This window comes from Taudactylus pleione, unplaced genomic scaffold (genome assembly GCF_031769625.1).
Source record: "Taudactylus pleione unplaced genomic scaffold, aTauple2 ptg000391l, whole genome shotgun sequence".
NCBI classification, from domain to species: Eukaryota; Metazoa; Chordata; class Amphibia; order Anura; family Myobatrachidae; genus Taudactylus; species Taudactylus pleione.
Window position 1 is genome coordinate 13,580,664 of NW_028284792.1, and position 16,762 is coordinate 13,597,425.

The 16,762-nt window shown below is 40.6% G+C and overlaps 1 protein-coding gene across 4 annotated transcripts in view; it reads right to left on the reverse strand.

The window, feature by feature from the left end:
- The window catches only part of LOC148507581 (E3 SUMO-protein ligase RanBP2-like), a 90,373-nt gene that overhangs the window by 14,617 nt on the left and 58,994 nt on the right, over nucleotides 1-16,762 (reverse strand). Inside the window, exons 20-23 of one of the 4 annotated variants that reach the window (XM_088445970.1) lie at nucleotides 10,268-14,765; nucleotides 7,715-7,792; nucleotides 2,493-2,663; nucleotides 635-718 (exon numbers count right to left, since the gene is read on the reverse strand). In XM_088445970.1, coding sequence (XP_088302096.1) covers nucleotides 635-718; nucleotides 2,493-2,663; nucleotides 7,715-7,792; nucleotides 10,268-14,765 — 4,831 coding nt within the window. Of the gene's footprint in view, nucleotides 1-634; nucleotides 722-2,492; nucleotides 2,664-7,714; nucleotides 7,793-10,267; nucleotides 14,766-16,762 lie in introns of all 4 variants that reach the window. The other 3 variants (XM_088445968.1, XM_088445972.1, XM_088445971.1) reach the window with 3 other exon arrangements.

The following is a 16,762-nucleotide window of genomic DNA, read 5'->3' on the forward strand; positions in this document are numbered from 1 at the left end:
CATGGGAGAATTAGTCTGATAAAACTTTGGGAAATGTTTCTGGGCTTCCATTAAACACATAAAAGGTAATTTAGTGAAGAGTTGAGTAAATGTATTTTTCCTTATTTTCCATATATAAAGCACATAAATTTATCAAAAAGAGGCCCCATCTGTCATCCAATATATAATATACTAGTTAAGGAACCAGGCATATGCTGGGTCTCATCAGTCTGTCCCGCGCTGCCAGGTCCAGCTGACAACCCGTCCCATTCCTCAGCTCATACTTACCCAGTTTATGGTAGAGACAGTGTTCTCCTCCATTGGGGCACACACCCTGGCTCCCTTTGTGCATACGTTGGAGACGGGACACACCTTAGAGAATTATTATATAGATACATGCCTAAGTTTAAAGACATGCACTTACACAAACCCTGCTGGTCATTTAGAGTTTAAAGAAAAGCAATTTCTGCTTAATGAAAAACTCAAATGGCAAAAACAGGAAATATATCCTACATCATCTGGCTATACAGAGCTTCCATAAATACAGTCCTAGGACGAAAGGTGGCTTGCCATGCTATCTGTGCTTGACAGAAGGCACCCATTACCCATAACCAAAAGTTTGCTGAACAAGTTCAGGACCAAGAGTCATGTGTACCTGATGCAGAGGTTTGATTTTTCCTTTCATCTTCTTGGTAAAGTTGTCCATTTAACTTCTTGACCGCTGACTCAAAATCCTCATCTACTTAAAACATATTGAGGACATACTTTATATTTACAGTATTGTTTCATCACATAACACAATACATTGTATTTGCACATACAATAGATTCGATTTTTGAAGGGAAAGCATGTTACAAAAATAGTTGTTTTTGCCAATGGTGGCGTTATGGCAAGGTTTCATATATGACTCTTGAACAGTAAATGTATAACTTGCACATAAAGTAAATTTGTTAATTATTTAGGAATATAAACTAAAGCAACTTGCTTAGCACTATGTTACCAGGGCTGTGGTTCCGGTAGGCCTAACAGATTACTTCATGAATGGCAAATGTATATGAATTAGTAATAACAAATTTGCAGCTATTTTATCCTCGTTTTGAACAAAACTTTTCAGAGCAGAAAACACTCATTTTTTTTGTCTTGGTCAACAACACTTTATTGGCTTTCTACTTCTGCCATTTAGCGTTTCTTTTCTGCAAGATAATAGTCAGATAGGGAGATGGATATGGTGATATATATATTGAGCATTAAACAGAATAGATAGGAGATGCAAATGTTACCAGAATTAATACCATTTTGTTATCTACAGTAGAATCCTTTTTCCCTCCCCTTCCAAGCGGTTTCCTTGCAGGTCATTCAACTAAACCTGCACTTCCGGCATCCAGTATAATGTCCCTTGAAACATGCAGAAAGTATTCAAATACATGCACAGCTCGGCAGCACTCCAATGGCGCAGTATATGCACACTGCATGTCAAAGTGAGCATACAGGCTCATGCTTTACTTGCCGTAATAAAGTGTTGGTGGTGGCATGCCACTTACCGATCACTGAGGCTCACCCTTCACTCTGTCCCACTCTTTGGGGAGTGGTGTGCACTATTTCCTACTGCGCATGTCAATCCCAGGAACACTTTGGAGAATTATTATATAGATTTTAAGTCTATTTTAAAGTCAGTCTGTACATTTCTACCGACTCCACAGCCCTGTACATGACACTAGCCATCTTCCTTTTGTGCTCTTAGGGGGCAATTCAATCATTTTTTAAGGCATGCTAATTATTATTATAATTATACACTAAAATAATTATTAGGCACCCAATGTTTCCTTCCAATTGTTTATAGTGCTTGTCGCACGCAATTGGATCGGGTTTAGCTGCATAAAATGGCTAAACTCATCTAAAATCCTGGTTAGGGTACACAAACTAAACACTTTTCACACATTTCTGCTTGTCACCTCAGAAGGAGGCGAGCCGAAAATACCGATTCCGTCAAGCTCACAGCGCTGATAGCCGCAGACGCTAACAACTGAATTGCCCTCTTAGAATTACAATAGAGCAGCCAATAAAAAAAAAAAAAGGCTGAGCTTAGTATCAACTTGCAGGTAAATACTCCTGACTGCTAACCCTTCACATTCCTCTAAAGGAAATACATTAAGTCCAGGTCATTGAACGTGGACATGTTTTTTTTTTCTATACAGTTAAAGCAACAAAGTTACAGATTAGAACATCAGACTAAAAATACCTAAAGCTGAATTTTGTCAAGTAATCTCCTGAAGGGTTTCAAACAGAAAAGCATTTAATGAATGAGCCCAGAGAAGTAGCAATGAGAGCAAACCACTACGATATCCATATAAGGCACTTTTGGGGCTATATATATTAAGGAGTGTTTTGCATTTAACTATTGATCATTTAAATGCAGCAGCCAGAACTGCTAACAATTGGCGGATCTAAAAAGCTGCCACTTAGTAAAAGTACCATTTAGCGTTTAACAAACGTCAAATTCAAGAATTAGTTACCATCAATGTCATTCTCATCGCTGACATAGCCGGGCTTGTTCTTGTAGCAGAAGAAAGTTGTCGGGAGAAGTAGCTGTTCTGCCATTACTCTCTGCTCTGCTGTCGGAGTCAGCTCAAACACGATGACCACATCAGAAGAGCTGTCAGCTTGAAGATCACTACTACTCTTGACTGGAAATGGTAAAAACGAAAAATAGATAATGCTAGAAAAGAGAAGACCTCATGCAGACCAAGCAATGGCATCAACATTTAGTAGAAGGCAGCGGATAGGTTAAACACAGCAGGTAGTATGGTGTTACAGAAAAAACTACAATAGGTGAGGTAACAGATTAGTCTTAAAAGGCGGGATCTGGCACGCTAACGGCTGGAAACAAACTTATGAAATGTGTTGGCAACTAGGTTAAATCAGAAACAATGCAGTTAAAAATAAAAATTTTAAGCATGTCCATAAACATTTTCTATGGTCAATATACTGCTTTAACTATTAAATTATGTACTTCAGATCTGAAATAAATGTCTTTAAAGAGAAAAAAAAAATAGACTTGTGTTATTGGGGTAAGAATGGGAACACTGAAGACAAAAACGTGCAAAATGTTATGGCCAAAATGCCGTAAACAGGTTACAGCAGGTTTCAAAACACTGATGATCTACTCATTTAGTTTAGAATAATAATAATAATAATGAAAAATAATTTTTAAATCCAAAAACCGGAATTCTTATCGACATTAAATAACTATCCTTACTTAAATGTAAGCATATTATTAAATATAGATTACCTCTATAATAGGACACTGTCCTCAAATAATAGTTTCCAATTACATTATCCCTTTCCCAACAAAAACAACTGTAAACTGCACTAAATCAGTTTCACAACCTATGTTAAATAAACCCTCAGAGGGAATAACAGAGACAAGAAGTAGTGCACCTTATTGGCAACAAAGGTTACAAAAAAACAAACATTTACATAGTGATGGAGCCGCCTGTAATAACTTACATCAGATCACACCTGGATAAATGTTTACAATCATTTAGAATCAGTACTGAAAGAAGGAATTTGCAAGGAATATAGTAATGATTAGGTGTGGCTAGGCAAATTGTAGGTATATTCTATATTGCATAACATACTTATACCCCACAATGATTAAAATTGCTGTTCTACACGTGACTCAGCCACAGCGATGAGAATTTAATTTTAAGTAATGTAAAATTCCCAGATACTGTAGTATGATTCCATGAAAAACAAGAAAATGTTACTAAATTTCATGGCATTCTTTACAGATCTACAATTCACATAGCTACTTCAAATGTGCAAACCCCTCTCATAATGAGTGGTGTTTTTTCAATAACTCAACGTGGTTAGCCATAAGACATCTGAACTGTCATGAAATTAGGTAGCATAGCTGGGTTAGACACTAAGGGGGGAGAGTTAGGTCTAGGCACGAAGGGGGGAGGGTTAGGCTACAAGAAGTTAAGGTTGGTATCCCCCGTCGGGATACCAACCATCAGGATGCCGCTGTCGGTTGACAAGAGGCATCCCGACTACCCGCATTGCATACCGATTCCCCCTCAGACTGTTTAGACTAGTATTTTTTAGGTGGTTAATTAGATCTCATCAGTGTAATGAACATGCTACAACTTTTAAACAAGGTGCCGGTGTTGCGTCTTCCTGCTATGTAGATCAAAGGCTGTGATAAGGATTGTTCAATTGGTGGAACCTGCGCCAAAAGGAACTTTTTATAATTGGATTACCAAAATGAAGACTGGGATTGCTTTTCCCCTTTAAGGCAGCAAACACTACCAATTGGCTTATTTAGTCCTCTCAGTGTAAGGGCACATATCTCTCATCAACAAGTGGCACCTGGCATACAATGTAGTGAATTGAAAGGTTTTGGAACATTCATAGATTAAAACATATTCCCTCTTTTCTAGCCTTCATATCACATACCCAGTAGTCATGGGTACAGGGCACATAAGATATGGTGCCAAACTCAATTGATAAAAATATGAGTAAAGAAGCCATTAGAAGTATAGAGGATTTCTATATAATATGCATACCTGAGCAGAATCAGTAAGTTGCATGCTCCTGTTGAAGCAGCTCTGGGTACATCTAGGAATTACACTTGGTAAAACACACCTACTGTATATGGGCGCAAGCAAAAACTAAGCAAGGTTTTACTACTCTAACATCTGAGTGTGTCATTGTGTGTAGTAATCTCATCGCTAATTGAACTGGCAGCTAAGAGTTCTCATTGGCCAGGGAATTGTTTAATGTGTATACTACACCAGGGCCTGACAGTCAGAAAACTGGTCAGTTCTGTAAGTGACATTGGTCCAGTCTGAAAATAAACGTCACCTCAACAATTTGAAGTCCGTGTGATCGATTGAAACAAAGTAATTATTGTGTATGCTCTACATCTGGTGTTATCAAGATTATATTTGTCCGAATTTGTCTAGTCGTTGATAAATCTGTCAGGTGTGTATCTAGCTGTATAAAGTTTACAAAAAGTGGAGTTCTCTGCAATTGGTTTCTTCTGTCAGGGAGCTTAAAAACAAACAAATGTAACAAAGACTGGATTCATTTCAACACAATAATGAACACAATGAACTACGCAAAGTAGCTCTCCATGGTAACAGACATTTACAACAACTGTTCCGTGATGAAGACTGCATTTGCTCAGTTATGCTCTACATTGGAAAATTTTCAGAAACCTATATTAAAGCTTGTGTGCGCCATCTATAACGGGTAAATGAAACCCATTTTTATAAATTTGGGGATTAGTAGTCTTTCTTTTTTTTTTTTTAAAAGGGGATATCCACTTTAGACAATGCCTCTTAAATATATCCAGTTTCATATATATATAATCCCACACAAAATTTGGACAACATTTTAATGCAGGGGTAGCCAATCTCGATCCTGGAGAGCTACTAACAGTTCACGTTTTCCAGACCACCTAGCTGGCGCACAGGTGTATTAATTACTCACTAACACACTTGAAAAGATCCACAGGTGGAGCTAATTATTTCACTTGTGATTCTGTGAGATGATCTGGAAAACATGCACTGTTGGTAGCTCTCGAGGACCAGGGTTAGCTACATCTGCTTTAATGTAATATTTTGGAATGCTGCCCATTTAAAATGTATAGAATGAGCAAACCGATTAATAATGGCACTAATTTGGCAATTTCCTCTTAGAAACCTTTCCAAAATGAGATTCGGGTTTATCTCCAATTAGGAAAGGAATATCATGCCTAGTAGCACTAAAGATGAAAACTCCAGGTCTAGATAGACCTGTGCATTATACATTCTGCATAAAAATTATAATACACCTCTCTATTTTCTTAAGATCAGTAGCTGAGGGGATGGCTGAATGTCCAAAATGCGGTATAATTTTCCGGTAACTCCTATTGGAATGTACAATAGTGCAGATGTTCTCTCCTGTAGTGGTGGAGGGTATTCTTTATATACTGTAGGTATAGATGTCTATCATAAATTATGTCTTTTTGGAGTGTGTCTCTCTCATGTACTAGATAATCCCTCCGTTACAATAAGTGTATATTCTGCATGTTTTGGCCATGGTGTTCATATCCAGAACTTGGATGGCTTCTGAGAATCCTTGCTTTCATAAATGGATGCCATTGGTAAATGACCTGGATTGTCATGAGAGGTTTCCTCACACAAATAGATGATCTGTCTAAATTTTAAAACATTTGAACTCATTGAATATCCGCCCCCCCCCATATGCATTACAGTCCTTGAATGAGGATGGCTCTCTCAGTAGCCATTTGACCTTTGTCCCCACCATCCCAGACATGACTCAGAAGGTTATGGGCATTTAAGCAGTTCTGTACGCTATTATACTGTCTGTTGAACTTATTTTCTGTTCTTGTGTTGAATCTACCATGTCCTTACGCAACTAAGGGGCATATTAAATTAGGTGCGAAAAGTTCCGTACTTTTTGCACGCCAGACTTTGCCGACATAGCTTGTTTCCATGTGAAAAAGTATCGCACTCGTCCCCAATTATCCCCGTATTCAAATAGGAATCGGCGAAAACGAGACCCTGCGAATTCGGACTTGGCGAGAAGTGCTTTCAGGTTTGGGGAAATCCGCCTGACACCCCCCAAAAGATGCAGTGACATTGGGGATCACTATAGATACTCCCGAGTAGGCCTGCTGAAGGTAATTGGGGTACTTAAATGATCTCAATAGCTGCTAATTAGAGTATTTGCACAACTGGTGAATAGCATTATGCATATTTTTGGGGAGAAAATAAGTAGTCCCAGCAAATTTGGGGTACATGAAAATGGGTGCTAGCATATTTTAAAGTAGCAAAAGTGAAGTTTTAAAAATTTTTAAAAAGCCACCTTCCGCAAGCACCTGCAAACTTAAAAGCAACCGGGGCATACTTGGGGACTGCCCTGGAGTCTATTTCGCTAGTTTTTAAGTTTGTCCCACAACTTTGTACTTTCCCCCTTTTTCAAAGTCCTTTTGTTAAGTACTTATTTAATCTTTTTTTTTTTTTTTTACACAGTTTACCTTTGGGGGGAGTGACCCAAGGGTGCAGGGTGGTTCCCGCAAGTTGCACCCCAAAACCCCAATTCTGTACTTTTTTTTTTGACAGCTTTCATAGGCAAATTTTTTTCCCTTATTCCAATGCATTGACTTTCCACACCGGTAAAAAGTATTTTCCGCAGAAACGGGCTTTTAGCACCTAATTGAATATGGCCCTATGTCTCATTTATTGTACCAGTTTACAGTGCTGAGGGGTTCATTATCATTTGTGAGGTTTATTTTTTGTGAAATCAAAAAGATTAAATAAAAAATAAAAATAGTACTGTTCAAATAAATGTAAACTAGATCTGACCTTACAATAACATCACTACCAACAGATCATGCCATTGATTTTATCAGAAAATTATAGGTTGCTTTTAAATAAAAGCCTCTCATTTGTGTATACAGCTAAAATGAAAAAAAACCTCATGTAACAATATAAGTTACTACAGAAGAATGTCTGCAAAAAATTAACTAATGTTAATGATTACACCTTTAATGTAGCATAGTATTTAAGGACATGTCAACTCTGCTATATAATTCAGTCTGCAGATCCCAGCAATGCAGCATGCATGTTAACATTTCCAAATAAGTTTTTCCAGAACAGTTACAGCATACTGGTAGGGATGACTGCTCAATCAATGGTCAGCATTGCACATAGCATCCAAATACCTTCCATTTCAGGGTTTGAAGGCGTTGCATACGTCCAAAAGGCAGCAGGATCAGATTTAAAAAGGCTAAAATTAAATCCTACAAAACAACACAACAAAGAGACAACTGAAGAGGCCTGGAGTCAGTGTTGGAAAAGATTTTGGGAAATAGAATTGTATGTAGGAATACAGATGGAACACAAACTATTTTCATCTCAACTCAATATAATCTTGAAATTCCAATGCAACAAGCTCAGTACCCATACTTTTCTTCTAGATGGGAAAAATTCCATCTCTATACACATACCGAGTAGCTGCCTTACTGCAAATAGCCACAATAATATCACTACACAGAATAGTAACATATTCCTTCCCCTTAAGCTCACATGACTAAGGCTGGCTACGCACCTGGGCCACTTGTCCGACAAACCAGGGTTCTGCAGACAGAGTGGCCAATTGGTAAGCCAAAAAATACTTACCAATCTGCCGCTCGATGAGTCTGTGCTGACATCACAACTGGGCGGGTATTTAAATTTGCCCACCCAGTTGAGAGGTCAGTTACCAGCAGTCCCTGCAACAAGTGTACAGGCAGTCGGCAGGTCACCCATACACACAGCCAGTTTTATATCAGCATCGGCTGTGTTGCAGAGTAATAGGCGATATGCAAGAACTATACTTACAGACATTTTGTCTGTACACACTCACCAATGCACTACAGATATATCGCCATTTAAAGGAACAGGCACTATATCGGTCAGTGTGTACCCAGCATATGCAGATAAGTGCATGTAATTATGTTTACACATGTAACAATGTATTTGTATGCTGGTTACCATGTGATTTTGTTACCATGGGTGAAAATCCATATGCTCCCAAACCATTGATTTGGGCTGAATTAGTTGAAGATTTCCATGTACACACAAACATTTTCTAAAGATTGGGGACTACAATACATAAAGGGCACAAATGTAATTTCTAATAGAGACAAATGTGTTGTCAATCTGATTCCTAACAAGTTGTAACCATAGGGACTCACATGAGATTCTTATATTTATATAACATAAAACAACACAATGTATAGGACTGCTCTGAGGTGTACCTACACTGACACTTAGCCTATTAAAGAGCTATTAGTGGCAACCAGGAAAAGAAAATGAAGGTTTTATAGGAACTTTAAAACCTTAACCTATGATAAAGTCAGTTGAATTAAATGTGCAGGATGGTAATTAGCATGAGTTGAATTAAATTTAGGTTAAAAACGTATGCAACATTAAGATAAAACCAGATTTACAAAATATTTAAAGGAACACTAAGCCTTTTACAACAAAATATATTACATGTAATATTGCATTTTCATTCTAATTCCCTACTTTTTTCTTAAGGGTCTTCCACTATGGGGTCAATTCAATTAGACAAAAGGGGGATGAGTTGCTGTTACAATGGCCCTATGGGGCTGCAAACAAAAATCAGCGAGCTTAGAGGTACTGTAAGTGCAGCATACAGCCGCACATACTCACCTGGTCTTGCTGGGTGAATCTTATTGAATAAGACCTGTGTGTGTTAAATTCCACAATTTGACCACATGCATCAAACATAACTGTATATCGGCGCATTTAAGCTAAGGTCGCAAGATTAGAACGCTGCAAGTTTCTAATGTGTATCTTGTGTGCAGTTAGCTTGCCAGAGATGGAGCATGCTCTCCTGTACAGCCAAACCTGACAGCATGTTCCCATGCTAGCACCATTAACTTGCCCTCAATAGATGCAGCCTCATTGGAGCATCATTTCCTTATGGCAAATGCTTCTCTCTACCAAAGCTAGGAGAAGGAGAGCAGTAGCCATCAGTTGTATGGCAATAAGGAAAAGTAGAGGTGCTGCCCATGGCAAACAATCATTTTCTAGAATTCACTAGATAAACTATAGATCATTCCTGATTGGTTGCTATGAGCAACACCATCACTTTTCCTTTGTAGAAGCATTAGTAAATCTACTACCATGACTTTTAAATAAACCTCTGTCATTTTAACTTTGTGTTTTATTTATACTGTATGGCCCGTCAAAAACCAATAAAATTGGGACAGGAGAATGATAATAAAGGCCCTGAGTTCTGATGAATTTAAACAATTTTCCCTTGGAAAGATCCACAAAACAAGCCCCTGCCAAACTAGTAAATAAAGCAGTTGGATGCCATGCACAGCATACTGCTGTCTAAGTAAAATATATTGGTATGGATGATGTGCGTAAACCACCTCTTTCCTATAAATCTCACCTTGCTTTATGCAGTAGATGCTGACACATGCAAAGCTTCCTTTCTCTTCTCTGTGTGTAAATTGTGTTTTCACTGATAATTTTACATTATGTGTGGATATAAGATTAAGCTCCAGAAACTACAGACTGAACTGCAAGGCTATTAAAAATGAAGGAACCGTTCAATAAAATAAAGCAATTTTAACTGTGTTTCTTTCCAAAATTATTTTGGAGGCAGTGTTCCTTTAACTTGTAAATCCTTACATAAATGTATCCATTAGACGCATAAAAACAAAACATAGCAAGATATTTATACAGGAAGATCTCACCTTTAGCTGCAGTATGCTGTGGTGGCGTGGATGATGCTGTAGATGAGGACGTTACAGTGTCTTGATGCGATTGCTCTTTCAGACTGCTGGGAGATTTAAAGTCTAGTTGTGTTGGGGCAAGTTTTGGGAGCGGTTTCTGGTCTTCTTTATTAGAAGTATTTGAAGCATTGAAGCTGAAACCAAACATTGTCCCGGCTCCTGAAGTGTTCCCAAAGGAGAAGCCTTGTTTCTCTGTGCCAAAGATATTTTTCACTACTTCTGACCCAAACACAAATTTAGGAGGAGACACCACAGCCTTTGAGGCCTTATCTGAGGGACTTGCTGTATCAGAGTCTGCTTCTGAAACAGAGGTTGTAACACCAGATTCATTGGTTCTTTCTTTTGTCGTTTCCTCAAATATGGCCACAGCAGCCTTTCCACAGGGTGATGTTTTTGGAGTCGTGTTGCGTGAAGAAACCCTAGTGAGCAAACAGTCTTTATTTTGCGCAACTTTTGCTTCTTCAAAAGTATCTCTGAAGAGGTCTGCAACTTCCTGAAGTTTAAAACGTACAGCAAAGCATTCTATTCTCCCTTCACCTTCAGCAAAATCACATGCAGTCCATACCCATGCCCTTTCAGCTCCCTTCATGGGCTCTAGATGGGTGTCAGGTGTGATACGGTGATTAGCACAGAGTTTTAACACTTGATCTCTCCTCATCACTACACGAGCAGATTTGAGGTCATAGTTATGCAAGATCTTTAAGTCTCCTATCCCCCTCTCTTTCCATTGATTAGTATCTTTATCAAACCTATATAGCTTTGCTCTGTGGCAGAAGAGTGTCTGCTCATTTTCCTCTCCACTGCTGACTTCAACTAAATCAGGCAAAGGCACCACAGGTTCAAAGTACTGACCGTCCCGCTCTTCCTCCTGTGTCACATCAGACTCCTCATCGGTACCCACAGATGCTCTGCTCTGATTTAATTTGGTTGGAGACTTTGCTGGGCTTGGGCTTGGCTGAAAACTAAAATTAAAACCAGTGGTAGATTCCCCAAATCTAAAGAGATTTCTTTTCTCTGGGCTGCTGTTTAGGGGAGAGGCATAAACAGAGTCATCTAAACTTCTTTCAAGGGCCCCTTCCCTCATGTCATAGGTATCCCACTCATAAGTAGGCTCCGTGCAGTCAGGAGCTATCTTTGTGAGGTCCACAGAGCTACTTATATTTGCATCCTCCTCTCCAGGCTTTGTCTGGTCAGTTAAAAAGGTTTTCAGATCTTTAAGGCCACTTTTCATTTCCTCTGCTTTCTTTATCAAATGAGCAGTTCTTCCAGTATCTACAAGTTTATGTGGAGTCTGCAGCGGTATATCTAAGAGGAGACGCTGGCATTCTTCAAATTTGTTTTTGAATTCCTCCGCTTGTTCAGGAGTTTTAAACTTTGCTGCCAACCGCTCTAGTTTTGCATCCCCATCCGAAAAATCACTAGCCATCCACATCCAGGCACGGTCAGAGCCAGACAAAGGCTTCAGATTCATTGTGGTTGTAATCCAGTGGTTTGCGCACACTTTAAACACCTGTTCCCGTCGCATAAGCATTCTAAGTTTGCCGTTTACTTCATTCTTAAGAATTTTGAGCGTGCCAACACCACGTTCTTTCCACTGGCTGATTTCTGTGTCAAACCGGAATAATTTCACTCTCTGTGAGTAAAGTACCTTCTCATCTTCTTCCCCCGTTACAAGCTCCACTTTGTCAGGGAGCTGTATGATGGGCTCAAAATGGATGTCATCACGATCCTCTGTTCTGTACAGCTCATCCATAACCTCTTGCTCAGCAGCTGTATTTAATCTGTCATCTTTATCATTCCGGGAAACAAATAATTTTTCGCCTGCACGGAAAAAGCCTTTAAAATTAGGGTTTGTTTTACAAAATGCAAAACCTTCTGAAGTTTTGGCAAGTTCGGCAAAAGAAAAACTATTTGATGACTGACCTAGTGTTATCTCACTACTTGGTTTTTGCTGGCTATCTTCAGATTTCACCCCAGGATCAGCTACTACATCCTCCACCTCCTTACTCTCTCCCAATGTACCCTTCGTAATGGTAGAGGTTTCTATACCTTGCTCATCTTTCTTATCCAGTTCTGGAATGCCAAACTTAAAAGAACTAGCATTGAATGACATGGCAGAGCTGAACCCTCCTGACAGCTTGGTTTCTTCACTAGTACTTGGGGCTTTGAAAGAGAAGGGTGCTTTCTCATCAGTTGTGCCAAATTTAATATCTTTTCCAGCAAAATTACACTTAAACCCAGTAGATGGTGGTCCAAAGGGCTCAGAAGAACCTGCTGTAAAACCAAACGTAAAGGCTTGTTTTGTGTCTGTTGATGTTGGGCCACTTTTCACATTTGGATTAGTAGTCTGACAGGCAACACAAGCTATTGCTGTGCTTTCATTTCTAACAAGACACTCGCCGCAATCCCATTGTCCATCCTTCCGTGAAAACATGGTTTCCAAGCTACCATTTTGTGTTTTGTTAAAACTGAAACTAGATGATTGAACGGAAAACCCTTTGACATTGCTTGTTGGTGGTAGTTTGGGGCTTTCACATGATACACAGTTAGAAACATCATCTCCATTCCTTACTAGGCAAGTACTACAATCCCACTGTCCTTCCTTCCTTACAAACAGGCCCATAAAGTCCTTTTTTGTACTGCTCTCAGGAGCAACAAACTTGAAAGACGAAGCAGATGGCACAGTTGTCTGCAAACCGTTAGATTTATTTGGCGCTTGACATGCAGCACATTTTATTGCAGAGGACTCATTCCGTACCAGACAAGTATCACAATCCCACTGTCCCTCTTTTTTCACAAAGGCGGAGCCAAATGTACCTCCCTGTGCATCTGTGGCATTTTTAAAACCAGAGACCGGTTTTGGCATAGCATTGATCTCGTTTGAAGATCGACAGGTAATGCATTGCTTCTCTGCAGCATCATTCACTGTGGAACACTTACTACATATCCACTGTTCCTTGCTCTTTTTAAGGTGATCGCCAGTTGCAGATTTGCTAGTTATAGTGTCCTTACTAAATTTGAAAGCCGATGCGGGCATCTTTTGTGAAATTACCCCAATGTTCATGGGTTTAGTGTCATTTGTAGGAGGGATTTTTCTTGAACTACTATTTAAATTAGGTGTTTGACAACATACACAAGCAGCAGAGGTCTCTGCATTCTTTGCAAGACAGGTCCGACACTGCCATTCTCCTTGCTTCAAACCAAACTGCGAGCCAAAGGAAAGCCCTGGTGTGCTCTTTGTGTCCGTCTTTACTGTATCTTTATCAGGTTTCAGAGGAGCAGCATGGCTCTCTGTAGTTTGCAGCAGTTTTTGTGCCACTTCAAACTTGGTTTTGAAGAGTAAAGCCTCCTCTGCAGTCTTAAAGCGAATGGCAAAACGCTCTGGCTTCGGCATTTCATCAGCGTAGTCACAGGCATGCCAAACATAGGATTTGTCAGATGCAGCAAGTGGTTTTAGCTTCATATCCGTATTTATTAAATGGTTTGCACAAATCTTCAATATTTGCTCTCTCCTCATCAGCAGGCGTATCTTGCCAGAAACACGGTGCTTTAAAATTTTAACATTTCCTAAACCTCTCTCTTTCCACTCTTTAGTGTCTGCATCAAAGCGAAAAAGTTTTGCTCTGTTGCAGAACATCTCTTCCTCATCCTCCTCTCCAGTTTTCACCTCAATCTTTTCTGGTAATGGTACTACCGGCTCAAAATGTGGCCCATCCTCTTCAGCTACAGACTCACAGCTTTGGTTATGCTCTTCTTTTGTCTCTGTAACAAAGGCTGGAGGCACAAATGTTGCCTTTCCAGAGTTTTGGAAATTAAATGCATTGTCACTCTGTCCAAAAATCACATTGTTGTTATCCTGAGCCTGATTTGTGCCTTCACTAAAATTGCTTAAAAAACACTTCTCACCAAATCTGAACATGTTCCTCGAATCAGTGACGCTTTCAAAAGTAGATGATTTTTTCCCTGGCTCATGAGCAGGTTTATCAGATGTCAGCAGTCGTAAGAGACATTCACTACCAGCACTTGGCGTTGCTCCAGTCTGACTAGAAGAAAATGTGAAGTCTCCATCATTTGACTTGAAGTTTGAGTTAAATTTAAAAGTAGATCCTGTGGTAGACTGCAGCGGGGCTGTAAATTGAGAGGATTTTGGTCCTTCACTTTGTTCAACCAAAACAAAGTTATTTTTCCCAAACTCTATCTTTGACTCTTCTGGTCTGGATGGTTGAGCACCTAAAGCAGCTTTAGTAAAATAGCCTGGCTCAGGCAGTGCTGGATTTGCGGTGTTCTGAGGCAATGTGTAGTTATAATATTCATCAGCTTGAGGAGACAAAATATTAGTTGCAGGGGACTCAAAACGCAAAGCAGGTGGACAAATTGCTGTGTTTTGGACTGGTGGCGTATGCATGGCGTACATGTGCGGCTGAGTAGTCATTCTGCTGCTCACTGGGTACACAGGAGTCTGTGGGAGAAACAGAACAGGATCAATTATTCAATGGCAAATCATGTAAACAAGGAAAAAAGAGCTGAATATTTCACAACTTAAAGTGATTAAACTTATTAGGGTATTTTTTACATTGATATTAAAAAAATTAGAGTTATGGTAAACTTTCCTGTTAACTCTCTTTCTTCGAAGTCCATAGGGTCCACAGGGAGACCTTGGAGTGTAGGTGGTGGATCAAGAATCCGGGCACCACGCAGTTACAGCTTTCAGCTCCCAGGATGCACTGGGCACTCCCCCTATACCCTGCCCCCGAGGCACCTCAGTTTGCGACAAACCAAAGGTCGGAGGAGGATAAAAGAGAAGGAAGACTGGTACACACAAAAGAATCACACTCTCATAGAAAAGGAGACAGAAAAACGGTGACCAGAAACATAGCCCATATGAAACCAGGTGCGTCAGGGCGGGTGCTCTGTGTACCCTATGGACTTCGAAGAAAGAGTCAAAAGGTAAGTTCTTACCATAACTAAATTTTCTTCTTCAGGGTTCATAGGCTCCACAGGGAGACCTTGGGGATGTCCCAAAGAAATCCTTGAAGGGTGGGGACGCTCCTGCGCTGAGAGGAGAATCTTGCGCCCAAAGGAAGCATCCTGAGGCGAAAGATATGAAATGCACAGAACCTCAAATGTCTGGACTGAAGACCACATGGCCGCCTCACAAAGCTGAACCATCAAGGCGCCATGGCGAGCTGCCCACGAGGGACCCACAGACCGAGTAGAATGAGCAGTAACAGAAGCCGGAACAGGAAGGCCTGCCTGCGTGTAAGCTTGCCTGTGTAGAAAAACTGGTGGGGAAGCCGTCTGAGAAATGAGTGGGGGTACCCGTGAGAGACCACTTCTCTTCCCCAAGCATCTGTGGTGATTTGACACCAGCACTGGGTGAACTGAAGGAGGGATCCCCCAGAGGGAGGCCCGCCCCGTCAGGCTGAGGGTTTATCCTTGGGTTTTGAAGCAGGGCATCTGGTGTTCCATGGCCTGCTTGGTCCTGGGTTTGGCGGCCCTCGCGGAGGCAGACTGCCTAGGAAAGGAGTGGCCTTTAGGCTTTCCTTGAGGATGGAAAGGACATAAAATATGTAGTCCGAGGCCTTGTAGAAGTAGCTAAAGGCAGAAATGCCGTTATTGATGCTGCCAACGTGGTTACAACCTTGTCAAGGTCTGGACCAAAACAAGATCTCCCCATTATAGGGTAATCCTTCTAGGCCTTTCTTGGAACCCGCATCTGCCTTCCATGAGCGCTGCCACAGAGTACGGCGGGCAGAGACACCCGCGGCCGAAACTCTGAAGGTTAGGAGACCGGCATCCAATGTTGCTTCTCCAATATAGGAAACTGCACCTCGATTGTGAGCAACAAAAGACGTCTGATCCCTAGAAGCTTTGAGGGAAGAGAGTCTTCAAGTGCATCATGCCCAGTTCTCTATAGCTTTAGCCACCCATGCAATAGCCATGGCTGAACGGGCAATTGCCCCTGAAAAAGTATATAGATTTTAGGCAAGCTTCCACCTTCCTATCCGTAGGATCCTTCAAGGAAGTAACTGTAGGCAATATAGCGCTTTTGAATAAACACGTAACATGGGAATCCACCTAAGGGGGTGTTACCCATTTTGCACAATGAGCCACAGGAAAAAGGTAACATGAGGTCAGACGTTTTTGTGGTTGAAACCTCTTCTTACCAGGCGACTGCTGGGCTGCAGCCATGTGTTCAGCTAGTTGATACGATATAGGGAATTCTGCTGAAGCCACTTTGTCGTTTAAACAGAGGGTGCTTGGATTTAGGGGCTGGCTCTTCATCTTCTATTAATAAGATGGATCTGACAGTTCGCACCAAGGTAGGAATATTTTTTGACCGACACTCATTCTCCTCCAAAGGGGAGTCAGGGTTAGAGAGATCAGCATATTCTGCCTCCTCGGAAGACACCTCAGAATCTGAGAATTGCGTAAACTGTGATAACACAGGACGCT